We start from the raw sequence: 18,417 nt of genomic DNA, 5'->3' as shown, positions 1-18,417 counted from the left end.
CTGTTACAGACACCAGTAAAAATGAGGCTTATTACTACCCACCACTCAATGTAACTGACTCCTTCTCCATCCTTAATTCCAACTCCCTAACTAACTCACATGACCACACGAACAAATATATATCTCAAAAGATACGCAAGAAATGACAGAGTGAAAAATGTTAGAAATGAGGCTGAAATTGATGCAAACTCGTTCTTCATATAAAAGCAAATGTGAGCAATACAAACAAGACTAGTTGATGCAAAGTCTTGCAAAAAATAAAGTTGCCAGCAATATCATTATTTTAAAGCGCTCTTATCCTTTTCAGTCTTCAGGGGAGAAACATACTCTAATCAATTACCAGATAGCCATCTAAGAGGTGGAATAAAATAATGCTTGCAACTTAAAAAAAAAAAAGCAAATGTGAGCATCCAGATAAAAAGGAATAGAAGGAATTATACCCGAGACAAACAGGCGAATAATTCAAGGCCTTTTATTCAGTTATTTCAAAAATATTTGTCGATCATTTGTTTCAAAATGTACATTTAAAAAAATCCATACAAAACCGTAATTTGTTTTAAAACCGGACAGAAAAAAAAGGATTTGGAAAAATGTTCACTGAAAGTAAAAAGAGCCCCCCCTCCCAAAAAAAAACCCTTTTACATGAAACTATAAATATGGCAGGTACAAATTTTCCTTGAGTTCCTTGTTGAAATTTGGTCCATAACATGAACAGGCTAAAGTAGAAAAACAAAAAAACGCTTTGTCCACATTTGCATTATGAGTTGCTCAGGGCACCGGCAGCCTCAGCTCATCCTTCAGATGTTTGTTAAACAAGAGGAACTGAAAAAATGAGGTGTGTAGTCTCATTACATAAACACTTGAATCTGTACCCAAGGAAATGGTGGTACTTACAACCAGTCAGATCTGATCAGATGACCAGGGCTGTCCATGTGTGGCCGATTCCCAGGAAAACCTCCTTCCTCTCCACACGAACAAGAAACTCTAGAACCCTTACAGCGAACTGATGGTGATGCCTCAGGTGTCACACGGATCTTATTCCCAGATGCTGACTTATTAATGCCCCATCATGAGGATGTTTTTCCTTTTCAACAGTTTTAAAACTATATGGACTTCAAAGATGATGCTACAGTGTTCCACTTAGAGTGCCACCAGGGTCACAAGAATGACAGCAACAGAGGGAGCGTGGCTACTTTCTTCTGTGGGGATGACGACCACCCTCCCGTGGGTCCTGTCCACCCCAGTGGCCAGGCACTGGAAGGGACAGACGGCCTGTGGGAAAGACCACTGGCTAGGAGAGGTATTGCACAACCCGGAAGAGCAAGGACGAGGCAGGCGAGGGGCGGGCACACTGCGTGGGGGGGAGGGGTGCCCTGCAACAGTCCCCCCGGACCCACGTCAGACGGGCACCTGTGAGCGCCGCTTGTGACGGGGAAGTGAGAGTAAACACCTTACCGCAGAAACGCGGGGTCGAACGGGAAGCAGTATGGATGAGAAGAGGCTAGAGCCAGGGTGCCTCCTCTTTCACGTGCAAGGGGAGCTGGATGAGCAAGGCTTACCACGTGGGCCGAGGCGCGGAGGTCTGGTGCCCCTGGGAGCCCTGAGCTTCTCTGACAGGTAGGTGCCCGTGAAGGGGCCCTCACAGCCACCAGACCCGGACAGTGGCGGTGAGGCTAAGATGAATGAGGTGAAACTGTCACAATCCGGTCCCTTTAACATGTAACTGTGCCAGGGCCCGGGGGGCTGGCCACACAGTGCAAGTGGAGGCCAGGAGACCATGGCACATAAGGCACTTCTGACACAAAAAGATACAGGATCAGCTCGGGGCAAAAAGGGGCTGCAGAGAGCTGGAATCCCCGTGCTTTTCGGGGCCCTCCGTAAAGAGAGCGAGCCGCTGGGGGGAGGGGGCAGGGGACTGGCGGTCACCCTCAGCCTTTCGAGAGGAGTCACTGTTCACGAGAGAACTAGGCTCCAGGGGGGAGCTGGTGAAGGCTCCTCGCGGGGCCGGAGACTCGGCCTAAGTTCCAAGTGATCTGTCAAGACCCAGTTCTCCAGTCCTGCCCAGTCCCTCCTGAGGAGCTGGGCTGTGAGCTAGGATGGCAGCTGGGAGGGGGAGAAAGGCCACTCCCCACAGAAGCAGAGGCCCCGGCCATCAGGAACGGGTTCTGTTCACTGGGACGCTGACGCCCCAGCAGGGGAGTGAGTCCCGTGCAGACCTCCCTGCCTCCCTGGCCCCCAGGCCTAGCACAGACCACCAAGGAGGCTGAAGCCCGAAGGAAACCCTACGTGGTGGGGGGGCTTCGCGCCACTTTGAATTTAAAAAGGCTCCCAGGGACTAGAATTCTGTGTGGAATCGGGAGGGGGCGCACTCTCCACCTTATACCTCTTACTCAGCACTTAGGAGAAAGTCAAAGGTACGGAGAAAGGTCCCCACAGCAAACGCAGCTGCACGCATCCCGCCCGGCGCCAAGGCTTTCAAGTCAAGAGGAGCATCTGCAGAGGTGGCCAGAGCACAGGTGTCGAGTCTGGTTTCTGAAACGTTGGTAGCTCCACCTTGGGACAGGAAGGGAAAAGGTTCTCCCCAAGATGCAGGTCTGGCTCGGCCTGCTTCTCCTTCCCCCAGAACCTGCCCTGCCTTCAGAAGGGGCACCTGTAACCTACTATAGTGTAGCTATCAGAGCCTGGAGGGTAAAAATAACTTCCCATCACGGAGCCTCCAAGGAGGGGCACTGGCAGCTGGGATCACCCGTCCATCCCCCAGCCTCTCCCACGCCACCCTGCCCGGCGCCCCTGCACGCGTGCCAGCCAGGGATGCTGGGAGGGCGGGGGCTGCTGAGGTAGGTTAGCATCTGCTCTCCTCCTGGCAGATGGCACTGAGTGGCCTCTCAAACTTGGGGGTCTGGCCGGGCCTTCACAGAGAGTGTTTAAGACTGAAGAACATAGAACGGCTAAATCAGGACAAGCCAACCCAACAGGCTCTCAGGACGAACTGGAAGTGAGTTCTTTCGGCCCCTGGTAACATGCTTCGAGCCAGCCTGCCATGGCTTGGCTCTGCTCTGAAGCAAACATGCCAGGCACGCCCGGGGTGACAGAACACCTACAGTTTCCCTCTCACCCTCCCCTCAAACCATTCCTGAAACTGGCCGGTGGGACGCTAGCCTCACGCATGGTCTCAGGGGTTTCACGCAGCAGGAAAGATTTTCCCAACTCTCAATCAGGGACCCAACCCCGTCCTTTAGGAGGTGGCGAGAGTTAGCCCGGCCCCGGGCTGGTGGTACTACCTTGAGGAGGCGCACAGTATGAGGGGCCAACTTACAAGAGACCAAGGGCACACCAAGCACGTGTGCTCTGGCGGCGATCACCTCTGAACGTGAGAGAAGTCACTGCCCGATGGCAGGACCTCGGCTGCAGCTCCCACCTCCCGAGCCCACAGCAAGGAGGCCAGGTACCCGCTGAAGGCATGACTCAGCAGTGCTCCCTGGTGGGGGGGCGGCCTCCTGCACGCAGCAGGAGCAGTGCCAAGGCCAGGGACACAGCCTGGAGAGGACTGGGCCAGGCTTAGGAGGCTGCAGGCTGACGTGGGCTGCACAGCATCCCTGGGCCAAGTAGGAACACCGGCTCAGTCACAGTCACAGCCACAGCCTCGAGCGGGGAGGGAGGACCATTTGACTGAATGGCTGAGGGGTTCCAGACTGGGCCTGCGGGGTTGGTACAAGCCGCCCTTCCACCAACATTCTGCTTTGCAGCCCAGATAAGTGTCAGGGAAGGAGAAGGAAAGATGGGAAGAATTCGCATTTTCAAAAGCGCTGTCCCTCTCCTAAGGGTAATCAAAATAAGAGAAGATCTTCCCGTCTCCCTGGCCTAATCCTGAACAGAGAGATGAGGGTCTACCAGGGTGTCAGGAAGCAAGTCCCCAGGCACTGGTAGATTAAAACTTCTCTCTGATGCAAGTGATCTGGAGAAGGGAGCTGCCTTGATGAAAAGACCCACTTCCCTGCCTTCTGGGTAATAATCCAGTTTGGTTTCTACTGTGATGTCAGGAAGAGGACCAGCACATCAAATGACACTAACATTCTTGTGCCCACAGCATTCAGGCCTCCTTGCTGAGAGCCTAGCTCCTTGCTGGAGGCCTTGTCTTTGGGGAGAGGGGGAGACCATGTGCGGGAAGGGGGCCAAAATATGCACATCAGCACGGCTGTGTCTGCCTATCTAACCAGCAGAGCGATTCTGAGTCAGCCTGGTTTCAAACCATCTAAAACGCTGTGGGTGTGCTCAGCAGAGGACAACGACAATTCCAAAGGACACTCAGCAAGTGAGGCCAGAGGACAGGGGGCCCAGGTGACCGACCCTGGGGCACCAGGGGCCACGGGGGGCGTAGTGTTCCTGCCGCGAGAGAGATGAAGTCAGGTGCAAGGCCGGCGCCCAACTGGGCTGCTGGGCCTGGGGTTTAGCACCAGCACGTCCCCGGCCAGGCTGCTTTGTTAACTGCTGCTTGGTTTGGTTTTGGACGCTGGTGAACAGTGGGAAGAGCAATGCAGCTGGACCTGCCGAAGAAAGGCTAGGTTGGCGCCTCCATTGTTTCTGCTGCGTTACTTTCCGGGAGGGCCCGCCGCTCTGGTCGCTTTGCCGCTGCTGCAGAGTGGGAAGACTCACCCTCCTTCAGCACATCCCCGACAGAGAGAGCGGGCTGGTGTCCAGGACCGGCCACTGGTGAGCTCTCCCGAGTCATGGGACCCGAGACAGCACCATCCTTCTGGACTGAGTCATCATGTCCCAAAGCCAAATGCCTTGGCGCTTCCAACTAGCAGCGGCCCCGCGGGGCCTCAAGATGGTGCGCGCAGAACTGGAATCATACTCTCGTCAGTTCCTCAGCACCTAGGAGACGACGATCCAGGAGGGCCAGTCTCCCCTCCTGCTGCCCATCCGCACGGGGATCTGCCGCCGGCCCTGGTGGAGGCTCCCCGGCACGAGGCTGCCAACCCGGACAGGTCCTGGGGATCTGGGTGGGGGACGGCCAGCACTACAGGCTTCGCCTCCTCTCGTTGTAAAAATCAGACACAGAAAAATTGCACAGTAAGGTAAATTAACAAGTAAAAAGAGAAGGAAGCAGCTGTGAAGGAAGAGAAAGAGGAGGCCAGCAGAAAGGTAACCGTGAGAGGCCAGGCTTCTAGAAAACCCGACACAGGACAGAGGTGAGGATGTGAGGTGGCTGGAGGGAGGGAAAGAGGAAGATTTTTGGTTTTATTGAGAATGGTTCACAGAGAAAGAAGAGAAAGCCAAGACGTAAAGAAGAGGAAAAGGCCCTGTGTGAAGACAGGTTTCTGCTGTGTGAGATGGGGCATCGGAGCAGGAGGGGGGCCTCCCTGCTGGGCCCGCGAGAGCATTCCTGTTCTCAGCACCTCGGCCCTAAGGAGACTTGAGTTTCTTAGTCCGTGTGGAGGTTCCGTTCTCTGCTTTCACCACTCCGTTTTCGTGGTAACCTGGGAATGAAGGGAGACAAACGCAGTGTTTCCGCTGGGGCAGGGGCGGGAGGCTGCGCACAGGATGAGCCGAGGGGACCTAGGCTGCAGCCCCCACAGCAAAGAGCACCAGCAGGCGGCTCCCAGGGGCTCCTGCCCCCCCCCAGGGTCTTGCTTCACTTGAGGTGGGTGGTCTCCGACTGTCCTTCCGCAGGAGGGGCTGGATGACACACAGCCACCAGGGAACAGGCAGAGGCCCACCCGCCACCCGCCCAGGCCTGAGGTGGGGCCAGAGCCTAGGCCTCAGCTCCTCTCGGGCCCCTGCGGGGCACCAGCCCCCTTCAGCAAAGGTCCCAGGACACGGAACGGTCAGGAGGAGGTAGAGAGGCTGCAGGGACAAGGCCTTACTCTTCACCTGGCGCTCCTCTGACAGCAAAAGCGTGCTTTTCATTGTTGCCCTAAACACCGCGTTTGCTCGCTCAAAGTCAGGCACACCTGGCTGCAACCCCCCCACCCCGTACCCGCCCCACCGCCAGCCGGGCCTGACTCCTTGTCACACGCAGCCGCGCACGCGCCCTTGCCGAGCAGGCCACACCTGGAGAGAGGCCGGCGACTCAGGAAACAGAGCCTGGTGCAGACAGGCCCCCAGGCTGGACAGAGAGCACGGGGCTGGCAGCGAGCGCCCCAGGACCTGGCGGGGGCCAGAGGAGAAGCGGCTGTCTCCCGAACGCTGCCCCCCAAGCACTCTGTCCCCTCAGGCCACCCCTGAAGAGAGAGGCAGAGCCAGCATCCTGGGAGACGGCCAGGCCGAGATGCGGAGCATGGGGGCGGGTGAGGACCCAGAGAGCATCAGCCGCCCTTGATGGGGTCCCTGAGGCCACCCTGTCGACATGCTTCCAGCCAGAGCTCCCCACCCAGCCGCTGCCCTGCCCACCGCGGCCGCGAGGGCCCCCGCCGCGTCGGCCAGCCCCACCCACAAGCCGTGTGTGCCCGGCCACGTGCCAGTCAGGCCCTGGCACGAGCCGAGGAGCCCGGGGCCTGGGAGGAGGTGGGACGGGGCAGGCCTGGTCCAGGGCCCTGGGGGGGGGTCCCCGCCCGCCCCGCCCCGCCCGGACCCGGCACTCACCCGACTCCCTCTTGATGAGCCTGGCTGCCAGCCTGGGCGCGGCGGGCACTCTGCGCTTGGCGCTCTGCTCGCTCCAGTGCTCGCGCCAGTGCCGCAGCTGGGAGTGGATGAAGCGCCACATGAGCCAGGCCTGGGCGGCGCACACCAGGAGCAGCATGCACAGCCTGTGGGCAGAGGGCTCGGTGGGCTCTGGCTGCACGTGCCCTGGGCAGGGGGCAGGCCAGGACCCCGCGGTGCCCGGCCCGCCACCACCTCCGGGAAGAGCGTGGCCCGTGCCGGGCTCCGCTCCAGTGCCTCAGGGCGGGCGGAGGGACCAGCGGGAGGAGGTGACAGATGTGGGTCCAGCTCCTGTCACACCACCCCATGCCTGCTGGACCCACAGCGCAGAGCACGGCCCATGTAAGCCCCGTGTACGTCGGAAGGATTCAAGTGAACTGAACTACAATGCAGCAGAAATAATTCTAGAAGTGCGGCTTCTCACCCAGCGAGCCACGTAGAAGCTGAGCAACCTGGACAAACCTCTGACCCCTGCTGGGCCCCGGGTGTCATGGAGACCGTGGCCTCCTCGCTGCCCTCCTGGCCGCTGTGCGAGGCCACTGGCCACACCGTTGAGAACACGCTGTAAAGAGCCCACGCGTGGTTGTAACAGCCAACTGAGAGGCTGGACGTGAACCCGGCACCCCCAGTGAGGCGCAGGCCAGGGGAGGAGCTCCCAGCGGCACCAGCACCAGGCCTGCAGCCTGACGGACCGGGGCCAGGGAGGGAAGACGGATGTGATGGAAGCAGGAGGCTGGCATCTCTTCTCCCCTCGGGCCAGATGTCTGAGATCCCCCCCTGAACATCACGGTGCGGGAGACCCAGCGGTCTGCGGCCTCCTGACCTTTGGCAGAAGTTGTGCCGAGTTCGGGAGGCTCCTGCCCAACTCACCTGCAAAGTAACGTGTTGAAGTTCCCTTTCTCGGGGTCAAAGGCCTGGTTTTCCACGCGAGCGAGGCCAAAGCCAATGGCCAGCACGGCGAGGGTGAGGATGAAGAGGCGGGTGACTCCAAATGCAGCAGCCCAGGCGTTAAACCTGCCCGAGGAGCGGGGGACGTACGTCAGCCTTCAGGCAGCAAGCGGGGAGAGGGTCCAAGGGTGGCCGAGGAGGGTGCTTGAGGGACGAGGTGTCCAGAGTAAGACGCTCCAGGAAAAAATAACCCCAGGGCCCTGCCTACCGCCAGCGCGGGGCCCTCCCCTTCGCCGGGCCTCAGCCCGTCCACATCACTCACAGCTTCTCGTTGTTCTCGTCTGCAAAGTAGCAGAGCCGAGCCGTGTGGAAGAGGAACTCGGTCGAGTACTGCAGCAGGAGCAGGACCAGGCCCAGGCGGCTCAGGCTGTGGAGACACAGACAAGCCTCACAGTCCCCACGAGGCACCGCGAGAGCGGGGGGCAAGGGGCCTGGGCTCCTCTCTCCACTCCCGCCCTCCCTGCGAGCCCCGCCTCATCCTTCAGGATTCAGATCTGCTGCCACACCTTCAAGAATTTTCCTTAATACCGATATGTCACCTGTCCCGTCTGGGCCCAGCGCCCCTCCTGCTCCCACTGTGGCCCTGGCTGCCTTCGCAGCACCTGTCACTCTGTGTTCATCACCTGGCACGGGACCACGCACAGAAAAGGTGCTCAGAACAAACTGCTGAGCTTTGCGTGTAGAAATATGAGGGATTGGCGGGAGGAGATTCCTACAGTCTGATTTTTTTTGTCATCCAAGTCTTCACAGCCAAGAGGTATACGAAGAAGCAAAACTCAACACAACATCAAAATATGTGCTAGTGAACCAACCTCTTCAAACACGAGCCCCCATTCCCATGCCCCCTGCTCACTTCCGGTCACGATGCTCTTACTGACTTTCCCAGGCAGTCTGCTGCCAATGGTTGGCTGTGGTTCAAACAGATGCAAGAAGGCTGCACAGTGAAGTTACAGGTGCTGCTGAGCAGGCAGGGCCTTGGGAAGTCAGGGAGATACTGGGGGGCTGGGTGGAAAACCCGCGGGCCATGCTGAAGAGGGACCCCGTGATTCCACCCAGGGGGACCAAAGAAGTGTGGAGTCATTCAGCAAAGTCACTGGATTCTGAGAACGGTCAAGAGAATGATGTGAAAACCCAGTGTCTCCACACAGCCGAAGGTGGCCAGCAGGATCCTGCCCTTGACCATCTCAAGCCTTACCGCCCAGCTCTGCTCCCACCTCAGGGCCCTGACCCTGTGGTCCCCTCTCCTGCACAGCTCCGCCCAGGTATCCACCTGCCTGGCTCTGTCACTCGCGCCTCTCTCTACCCGAGTCCCCTCCTCAGAGAGCTCTTCTCACCACAGGGGGCCAAGTGGACGAGTCAGCCGTCCCATCACCCTGCGTTACTTTCCTCCTCACACTTAACCACCTGGGGAAACTCTCATTTCCTTATTTATGGTCCACCCCCCCCGGCCCACAGAGCAGGAGAGCAGGGCCTTGTCTGCCTTCACCCAGATGGAACTGCCCCTCCTGAAGCAGGGCTGGGCCCACGGGTGAGTGAAGGCCCCCAGGGCCCAGCTCTCCCCAAACAAGACCCCGCATCGCTGGCCACTTCAAAGTTCTGTCTTCCTTGGGAAATCCTGCAGCCGAGGGTCTCTCCTTTCCCCACACTCACTCACTTCTGAAAACTAGATTAAAAGGAGTGGAGAGGGGCTTCCCTGGTGGCGCAGTGGTTGAGAGTCCGCCTGCCGATGCAGGGGACACGGGTTCGTGCCCCAGTCCGGGAGGATCCCACGTGCCACGGAGCGGCAGGGCCCGTGAGCCGTGGCCGCTGAGCCTGTGCATCCGGAGCCGGTGCTCCGCAACGGGAGAGACCACAACAGTGAGAGGCCTGCGTACCGCAAAAAAAAAAAAAAAGGAGTGGAGAGAGGCGGCCGCACCTTGAGCCGGGCCGGCCTCGCTGGGGCCGGGCCAGCGTGATTGCGAAGGACCGGCTGCTCCGCCTTCTGTTCTAGCCTCTTTCCAGAACAAGAACTCGGCCCAAACAGGGTCAGACCCTGCCCTGCTCCTCTCCGTCCCCATCCTCGCGGCACAGCTTCCTCACACCCACCCGTACAGGAGCCTGCGACACAAGAGCAGAGCTGCACCCACACGGCCTCTGCCCCTCAGAGGCCCAGCCAGGCACGGACGCCGCTCTCGGCCTCCAGAGACCACAGAGCAGACCCGGCTCCGGTCCCCCGGGTCAGTCATTCTCACGGGATGCCTGCCATGCGGACCGAGGAAACCCCGGGCACCTGAGCAGGTTATACAGCGCGTGCTCTCCTATACCGCAAAAGCCAAGCCCAAGGAAAGTCCAAACTAGAAGGACAGGTCCTGCTCAGCAGTGATTCTCTTCACAACAGAGACACTCAAGGCAACAGCAACTCTGCTGACGTGAGGACAACCAAGCAGTGATGACTCTATCCTTCATTACAAATCGAAGGGAAGGGGAGTCCGGGGCCACGAGCTCTGACAGCGCCGCCGGCGGGATGCATGGGGCAGGAGCCCCGCTCAGGCTGCCCTCAACCGGCAAAGCCCTGGTTCACGGCCCGCGTCCCTGGGATCCTTCCCTGGCCCTGTCTCGGGTTGAGGTAGTCGCTCCTCTGGGTTCCCACGGCAGGTGGTCCCTACGGTAGCACAGTGCTCATCCCACTAACCGTCTTTACCTTTGTCTGTAACTGTCTCTCCTGCTCAGCAGAGAATGATCCAGTAACCATAAAGGAACCCTCCATTATCCATCTGTGTGTTCCCAGGTCTTACCATGGTGCTCGGCACACAGTAAGTGTCTAAGAAATGCCTCCTGATTAAATGACTGTGTGGAGAGAGGCACAGACATAAAAGGCAGGGAGATCTGGCCCGCTCCGGGTGTCACTCACTTGAAGAGGTACGCGCCCGCAATATGGACCAGGTACAGGCAGATGTACTGGAGCTGCCGGGGAATCTCCTCCTGCAGACAAGAGAGGCAAACAGGACATGTGCTCATTCCCTAACTGGAGATGCAGGGGGAGGCAGAGGAACAGGGGGAGTGCAGAAGGACATGGCAGGCCTGCGGAGCGGGGCTGCCAGACAGCCCCAGGTCCCACCGGGGACACGCGCACCTGGCTGCACAAAGTCTGAAGGCGACTCAGTGGTCGGGGGCGGGACTAGGTTGAGAAAGAAGAGACAGGGACTGGGGAACAGGGCTTTAGGAAATCAGCCAGAGAGAAGCTTTAAAAAAAAAAACAAAACTGAAGGAAAGGCAAAGAACTCTCCATCCGCTCCCCCGAAGATGAGTCAGGCCCCCCAAAGCCACATGTCTCGTGTGGGAGTCTGACAGGGCAGCCCCCCTCCTGGAGGTCATCAGGGGGATTCCAACAGGCACTGGCTCAGCATCTCACTCAACCCGCCAACACACCCCCGTGTCCACCCCCACACGTGGGCGGCCAGAGGGAGGGCCAGCAGCATCAGAGGGGCCACCAGTACTCACCTTCCGTACCTTCTGGAAGTAGAGCTCAGGAAGTGCGTGCAGCCAGTAGGCCAGCTGGCACAGGTAGAAGAACTTCACCTGGAAGCTGGAGACAAGGGGACCAGTCACCAGAGGGATGCAGAGCAGCGCCTACAGGTGCTCGCCAAGCACGGGGTGGGGTGGGGGCAAGGGCCAGGCGGTGTGAGGAGCTGGGCCGAGAGGGAGGAACGGAGGGGCGGGGGGATGGTGAGCTCCACGCCCGAGCCCAGGACACTGCTCCACACACAAGACCATGCACGTGGAGGGACAAGGAAAGTCCATGAAAAGACACAAGAAGGATGACGAGAGAGCAGAGGAGGGAAGGCTGAGGAGGGGGCCGAATCCAGAGCGCTGTCGGGGCAGGAGATGGCAGGTGGCAGGAATGAGCTGAGGAATAAAGGGGTCTCAGCACCAGAGGGAGGACCTAACTCTGCTCAGTCCCCAGTGCTGCTGTTCTAAGGGCCGTGGTCTCTGGGGGATGTGGGCCCAGCTCTGCCCTCCCGGTGTCCTGTCGGCGCAGGAGAGGAGGGGCACTGCCTCCCGTGGAGGCCTGAGGGGAGATGTGTGCAGACGTGTGCAGGTGCCAGGAGGGCGCAGCCCAGAAAGCTCCGTGCAGAGGCTCTGCTTCCCCGCCCCTCCCAGGCGCTGTAGGAACCTGCTACAGACCCAATGTTTGCACCCCCTCGAAATTCACACGTTGAAATCCTAACCCCTACGGTGATGGTACCGGGACGTGGGGCCTCTGGGAGGTGATCAGGTCACGGGGCTGGAGCCCCCCAGAGTGGGATTAGTGCCCTTGTGAAAGAGGCCCCTCTCTGCTTCTGCACGTGAGGACACAGAAGATGTCATCCATGAAGCAGAAAGCGGCCTCACCAGACACTGGGTCTGCCAGCCTCCAGAACTGTGAGGAGGGGATGTCTGCTGTTTATAAGCCCCTGGGAACCCTGCCACCTGCGGTGCTCTGTGAGGGCAGCCTGGGCAGAGACAGGACCCTGTGCCCGGGCTCCTGCAGTTGACGTGTCATTTCAGGAATTGCCCATAAGAACACGGGGAGGAAGCAGCTCCCAGACGTCTGCCTCCACGACACTGGGCCCTGCCAGGCTCGGGGGCGCTCTGGTCCTCGGGCTCGCCGGCCTGTGTTCTGCCCACATTGTGGGGCGAGAAGCCAGTGCACCAGCCCGCTCCTCCCTGGGGACCGAGGGTGACAATACTCACGGGAGGTACACATGCGGATAGTCTTCCCAGAGGCTCCTTGGGTTTGTTAAATATCCTTCCTGTAGTGGACGGGAAGAGACGGCGTTTAGAAATGTGAACGTGAGGCCTGCTGGGCGGGCCCGGGGGTCAGGGGTCAGGGTCAGGGTTGCACCTAGTCCCCAGCTGCCAGCATGAGGAAGGAACAGGAAACATGAACATGGAACCCCTCTGGCACTTGGCCCGTCTCTTTACTATGGAAGAGAGCCGTGATGTAGGAGGAAGAGCCCTGCTCTGGGGTCAGAGGACCCGAGTCTGACTGTGGGTCTGACACTGATCAGCTGCGTCCTCTGAGCGAGTCGGTGTCCCTGGGCTCCAGCTGGCTCCTCTGTAAAACGAGGATCAAAATACCCTCCAGAGTTATTGTTAGAAATAAATGTGACAGTTTATGTTTACGTGACAGCGTCGAGTGTTATGCCTGGCGTGCAGGCACTCAGGAAATGCTTGTAGAGTGAATGAGCAAATGGACTCCAGAGCCACTGTCCCCCGGAAAAACGAAAAGCCTACTTTGGCTTTTCACACCACCACAAATAAAAAGTATGGCAGGACCCCCCAGGCCTCCCCAACGGGCCTCACGTGTGACACTTATCACATAGCACCATCACTGCCGGCCGCCAGGGCTCTGCTCGTGCCTTCTTTTCTGGCTTCTTTTTCTGGCGCCTCCTTGCATCTCCAGTATCTAGCCCAGGTCCTCTTACAGAGTAGGGGAGGTGACCTGAAAACCCTCCTGTTACAAAACATCTGGACATGCTGGATGCAATCTAACAAATGTTCTTTTCAATGCAAAGCTGAGCTCACAATAAGAAAGGGAAAACCCGAGGGCCCAAGAGGGTAGGGAGCTAAAAGCCTGAGCGGGTGAGGCTGTAGGGCCAGAGCTTTCGCGCCTGCGTGGGAACAGAAGACCCTTAAAGGGCCAGCACCCCAGAGAAAAGGGAGACTAGGAAGGGTCCGACGAGCAAGGCAGGGAGAAGAGGACCATGTCTGCTCACCCGGGGCTCAGGATGGAAACAAAAATATGACCCCCTGAAAATCTGTAACTTCAGATTCACTTTCACGTGGGTTTGGAGCTCAAATGGACATCACCTGTGTGTCTAGGCGCCCTCACGCTAAGAACTTGGTATTAACAGTATCTGTGGGCCGGTGAGGCCGTCGGGACGTACTTCCATCCGAGAACATACAGGGTTCTCACACACACAACCTTGCCAAAGATGAGTTTATAATCCAAGATTACAGAACATACGCGGAAACGGCCCACCACGAGCAAAAGGAGGCTGACGCCACGCGACGCTCAGAGAGGGCGGAGGAGGTGACGCCAGCCTGACCTCCTTTTAGAAACAGGGAAAGGAGGGAGTTCCCAAAACAAGGGGGCTTCTTGGCAGCACGACTGAATTCTGAGCTGCGCCTCAAGCCTCCTGGTCCAAGCGCCCCAGGCCTGGCTGTCCTGGTGAGTCAGAAATAAACCAACCGACTGGTGGCTTTGATGAGGAGGCCCAGAGCCTCAGATGTTCCCACCGGGACTGAGGACGGGGCTGCCCTGGGCGGGGAGGAGGCCCAGCAGTTCCCAGAGGAGCCTCCAGGTGACTACTGGAGCCTCAGTCATACTCCCACCCAGACCCTGAGTCCCTAAGTGCCCCTGGACATTTCAGATACGACCAGGGCCTCATTAGCACAATGACTCAACAGACGGGTCCCATCAGGCACAGGCCCCAGGGCAGTCACAGTAACTTAGGTTTGAAGGAAAGGGTCTCCCCACCAGACCCTCCCGGCCACATTCCATCTCCCCCTCAGAGTCCGGCAGAGGTGGGAGGCTCTGGGGCATGCGGGGGTGGGAGGAGAGGGCTTTTCCGCACCCACACTGGGGCCACCCCTCTCTGCCCCCCACACGCCGCCTGCATCAGATGCCGGCCCCGGGCACACAGGTTCACGGCCCTCGCCCTCCCTACCCCCTTTTCCAGGGAAACCGAAGTGGGGAGGCCATTCCTTCCTAGAGGAAACACCAATGTATTTAAGGATGAAAATGGTACTTCTGGGATCGAAGTCGGAGAAGAATTTCCGCCAAAAAGACTGGCCAAGAAAAGCAGCCCTGACAGAAATCTAAGAGCTCAAAAAGCCCAGACGATCCTGTGATTTTAAACAGGGACCCTCCCCAGCTTGGCGCTTTACTTAGGAGACAAAGAAATCAGAACTGTGAAGCCAACCAGCAGAGAAAACGCCCCAGAACAATGCTGCCGGCCTGTGAGGGGCAGTCCCTGGCGGAGGGAGGCAAGCAAGGCGGCCAGAGGAAGAATGACTCACTGAGAACAGTCTTTTCCAGACCTCGGGCCAGGCAACCGCCCAGGGAGGCTGGGCCGGGGCCCCTCGGAGCTCAGCACAGCACACCGAGTGTGGGCTCGCCCCCAGATCCCACCCGCCAGTGGGCCTGCCGTCTGGGGGGGCGGCCTTTAAGATCCTCTGTTCTCTCCTGATTCTACAAATCAACCAGGAGCAAGGGAGGCCTCAGCGGGCTGGCACACCCCCTCCCCTCCCCTGCAGTCTTCCTTTCCAGTGGATGAACAAAAAGCACCACAGGAAGAGAGAGCAGCATCTAGTCCTGACACAGCCAGCTGCTGCCTGGACCCAGTGGTCCTTCAGGAACACCCACTGCTGAGGTTCTGCTGCAGGCAGTCTGTGTGTCAGAAGGCAGCCCTTACCTGAGCCCCTGCCTCAGAGGCGCTCCCGCTGAGCGCTGGGCTGCAGGTTTAAACTGTGAAGGGAGGCACCCTGGGAAGCCAGGCACCCTCCCACCCTGCTTTCCCAGTACAGCGTTTTGCTTCCCCTGAACGATGAACAGTAGCTGAGAGCTAGACTAAAGGTAGGAGGTCGACATTCTTATTAAATTATCAGTTGGCCCATCTACGACCCCATCACCCTGCCTGGATCAATGCAGAGAGAAATGTCTGAATTCAACACCAAGATCAAGCTGGTTATTTCGTGGGGGGAGGGGTTTAGGGTCAATTTTTACTTTCTTTTTCAAACTTTTATGTATGGCTTATTTTTTTTTAAATGATCATCTATGATGTTCATAAAAACAAGCAATTCATTACTTTAAAAACTGTTGAAGGTTGGAACAAGAAGAGGCATTCGCAGTCGGCTTATTCCCTCTCAGGACAATATTGAGTGAGCACCTAGCGTGCACCAGGAACTGCGCTTGGGGGATAGCAGTGCGCACGGTGCCTGCTCCCAGCAGCTCGGGGGCTAGTATGAGGGAGAGGCAGGCAGCAGAGAACACACAGCTCAAGAAAATGCCACAGCAACAGGCGTGGTGCAGCAGACACAAGTGTGCGGGGAGTTCTCTGCAGAGGTTACGTGTAGGTGGAGACCTGGATGGCACGGGGTGTCAGGGGACAGAGCACTGCAGCAGAGGAAGCACCCCTGCAAAGCGCAGGAGGCAGGAGAGCCAGGAGAGTCAGAGGAACAGTGGGGCTGGGGCCAGCGAGCCAGACAGATAAGGCCAGCAGCACCCGGAGCACAGGAGTGAGGAGGGAGACCCACTTCAGCACGAGCGCGACAGGGGATTTGAGGCAGGGGATGCGAGACCTGGTTTATGTTCTAAAAAGATCTGTCTGGCTGGGCAGACGATGGATTGGGGTGAGCGGACACAGGAGTGGAAACGGCCTCCTTCCAGAAGTGGTCCAGCAAGAGATGCAGCTCAGGGCCTCCTGACCGTGGCACTAGTGACACCTGGGGCCAGACTGTCTTTGCTGTGGGGACTGTCCTGGGCACTACAGGACATTCTGCTGCATCGCTGGCCTCGACCCACGAGATGCTGGTAGCATACTGTCAAGCATCCCCTGGAGAGACCCATGGGCCCGGGGGCAGAGGTGCAGGCAGAGAGCAGCGACAGACGCTCCATGTGCTGGTGGCAGTGGGTGGGGGAACCTGCCGATGGACTGACCGGAGAGCGAAAGAGAAGAATCGAGAACGAGTTCATCATAACAGAAACATAGGATTTAAAAAACTAGCTGTTTTCACTCCTTTTACAAAACGACCCTCTCTTCTTCAGTCACCTTCACTCTGTGCAGAATGGCCTGGAGGGAGCAGGTGAGGTCTGAGAGCCACACGATGTATCAGGACCTGGGGTCACTGGAACTTTCCAGGCTCCCTTGGTCTCTATTCTCCTTCTGGAGATGCTGAGTGGAGACCTGGCTATCACCATGGTAAAAGCCTGTTATAAACGTCCCCAGAAAAGCGTAGCAGCTCCAGACTAACGAGCATCATTTCTAAGCCCTGGACGGCCCAGGAGCCTTGCACACTCTGGAACTGGGGGGAAGTCCCTTGGCTGTTGGCCTGCGAATCTGGTGAAACTGGGTCACAGCTGGGGTGGACGGTGGGTTGAGGCAGAAAGGGCAAAAGTGATTCAGAGATGAGGCAACGCTTCTCCTGCAAGAGCAGTTAAATGTCCGTGGGACCCGAGGGCTGTTCTGCTTCAAGGCAGCTCGGGGTCTCCAGAGGCCGCGTAAACCAAACACCCAGTGGCTGGGAGAGGCCTGAGCCCAGCCGTACCTAGACTTCCCGGGGCCGCACGTGTGCTGCACAAAGGTAGGGGGCGCTACTCACACAGACCACACACAAAGTCTGCCCCAGGGGGAGTATAATGTGGCAGGCCTGCTCCAGAGCACAGAGGCCTTGGGCCCTGCATTTAAAATTCCTATTGTTCTGTGATTAAATGATAATAGAAATAAAGGTAATATACAAAAGGGCATGCTGAGTCCCGCTTTGAGAATATGGATTCAGCGTTCAGCTCGCAGACAGATAGGTTGGTCTTGAAGACGAGAAAGCTCATCACTGTTGCTAAGGAAGGGGAAGGGGGTGAGAGGTCAGGGGAGGCAGGGGAGGAAGCTTCTAGGAGGTCACAGGGTTGCTGAATTTTCCAAGCCCTGGCCCTGGATTTCTCACAGGACAATTCTAGCTCCTGAGGAAGAGACCCGGTTACAGACAGGAGGTGCTCCAGGTTGGGGGGGATGGAGGGGATTAAACACTTCCTAGGACGACAGGCTTGTTACAAAGGACCCCGAAAGGCTGTCCACATTCCTTTGTACGAAGGAATTTTGCTGTATCAAAGGTTGCTTGAAATAAGAGTATTCTTGTGCAAAAGGGGAGGTGAGTCAACCGTCTGGTCCTCCAGGCATTCGTAGAAACAGCACTGACTCTGACGGGACCTGACGTGCACGCAGGGGGATGCTGGCCGAGCTTCGGCAGGCCGGCGTGGTGCAACAGAACCAGACCCTCAAGTCCAAGGCCTGGCCACTTCAGAGCCACGTGACCATGGGGCCTGAGCTTGGATTTCTTCAATCCATAACACAGGTACCGGAATGAACATAAAACTCAGCTCAGGGGACAGCACCGTGCGAGGGCCCCAGGACGGAACACAGAGCTGTGGAGCTATACGCTGTCATCACCGTGACATCACATCATAACGACAACAAGTGTTTACTTCTGGACCAGAGGACGCTCCCCAGCTATTAAACAGCATCTAAACCACTGACTCCTCTCTCCCGGCGATAACATGGCAGCCCGGGCCCCAGCCATCAGCAGCCCCTAGGACCACTCACCGTGACCACCACGTAGAAGCACCAGATCACCGAGCTGAGGTGAAAGACGACCAGCTGTCCAGATTCGTTGAACTTGCTGTGCTTGACCTTGGAGAGGTGAAGCCGTTTGCTGATTTTCTAAAGAAGAGAATCCTGCATATTAACATGAGTGTACAGGTAACGGCAGGTTTCAAACTCCTGTTTTCTCCCCACAAAAGGGCTGAAGTTTGAAGCCAGCCTCATCCAAGTTATTTCATGGAAGCCTCGTGTGTGCGTATAGTGTTTAGTTTAAGGCAAGCATTTTGAGAAAGCGGCGAGATGAATGTCTTTAGCTGAGATGTAAAGAAAACATCCCCCAAGGGTTGCTGTGTTCGACCCCTGAGGACACCGTGTCGTCATACGTCAGGCAGCTCCCTCCCGTGTAATAAACACTGTGGTCCCACGTGCTACGAAGGCTTTGAGGGGGACGGAGACCAAACTGTGGTGCAGGAGATCCGGTTGCTATAGG

The 18,417-nt window shown here is 57.8% G+C and overlaps 1 protein-coding gene across 1 annotated transcript in view; it reads right to left on the bottom strand.

Moving 5' to 3' along the window:
* Window positions 1-475: 475 nt before the first annotated feature.
* Window positions 476-18,417, bottom strand: part of TRAM2 (translocation associated membrane protein 2) — a 74,763-nt gene continuing 56,821 nt past the window's right edge. Inside the window, exons 4-11 of the mRNA XM_082663303.1 lie at window positions 17,931-18,047; window positions 12,304-12,362; window positions 11,071-11,155; window positions 10,481-10,551; window positions 7,853-7,957; window positions 7,513-7,656; window positions 6,586-6,749; window positions 476-5,480 (exon numbers count right to left, since the gene is read on the bottom strand). Of these exons, the coding sequence (XP_082519429.1) occupies window positions 5,407-5,480; window positions 6,586-6,749; window positions 7,513-7,656; window positions 7,853-7,957; window positions 10,481-10,551; window positions 11,071-11,155; window positions 12,304-12,362; window positions 17,931-18,047 (819 nt within the window). The 3' untranslated portion in view covers window positions 476-5,406. The remainder of the gene's footprint in view (window positions 5,481-6,585; window positions 6,750-7,512; window positions 7,657-7,852; window positions 7,958-10,480; window positions 10,552-11,070; window positions 11,156-12,303; window positions 12,363-17,930; window positions 18,048-18,417) is intronic.

This window comes from Grampus griseus, assembly GCF_964374135.1.
Source record: "Grampus griseus genome assembly, chromosome: 10".
NCBI classification, from domain to species: Eukaryota; Metazoa; Chordata; class Mammalia; order Artiodactyla; family Delphinidae; genus Grampus; species Grampus griseus.
The sequence above is the reverse complement of the archived record's forward strand: the minus strand, read 5'-3'. Positions and strand labels throughout refer to the sequence as shown.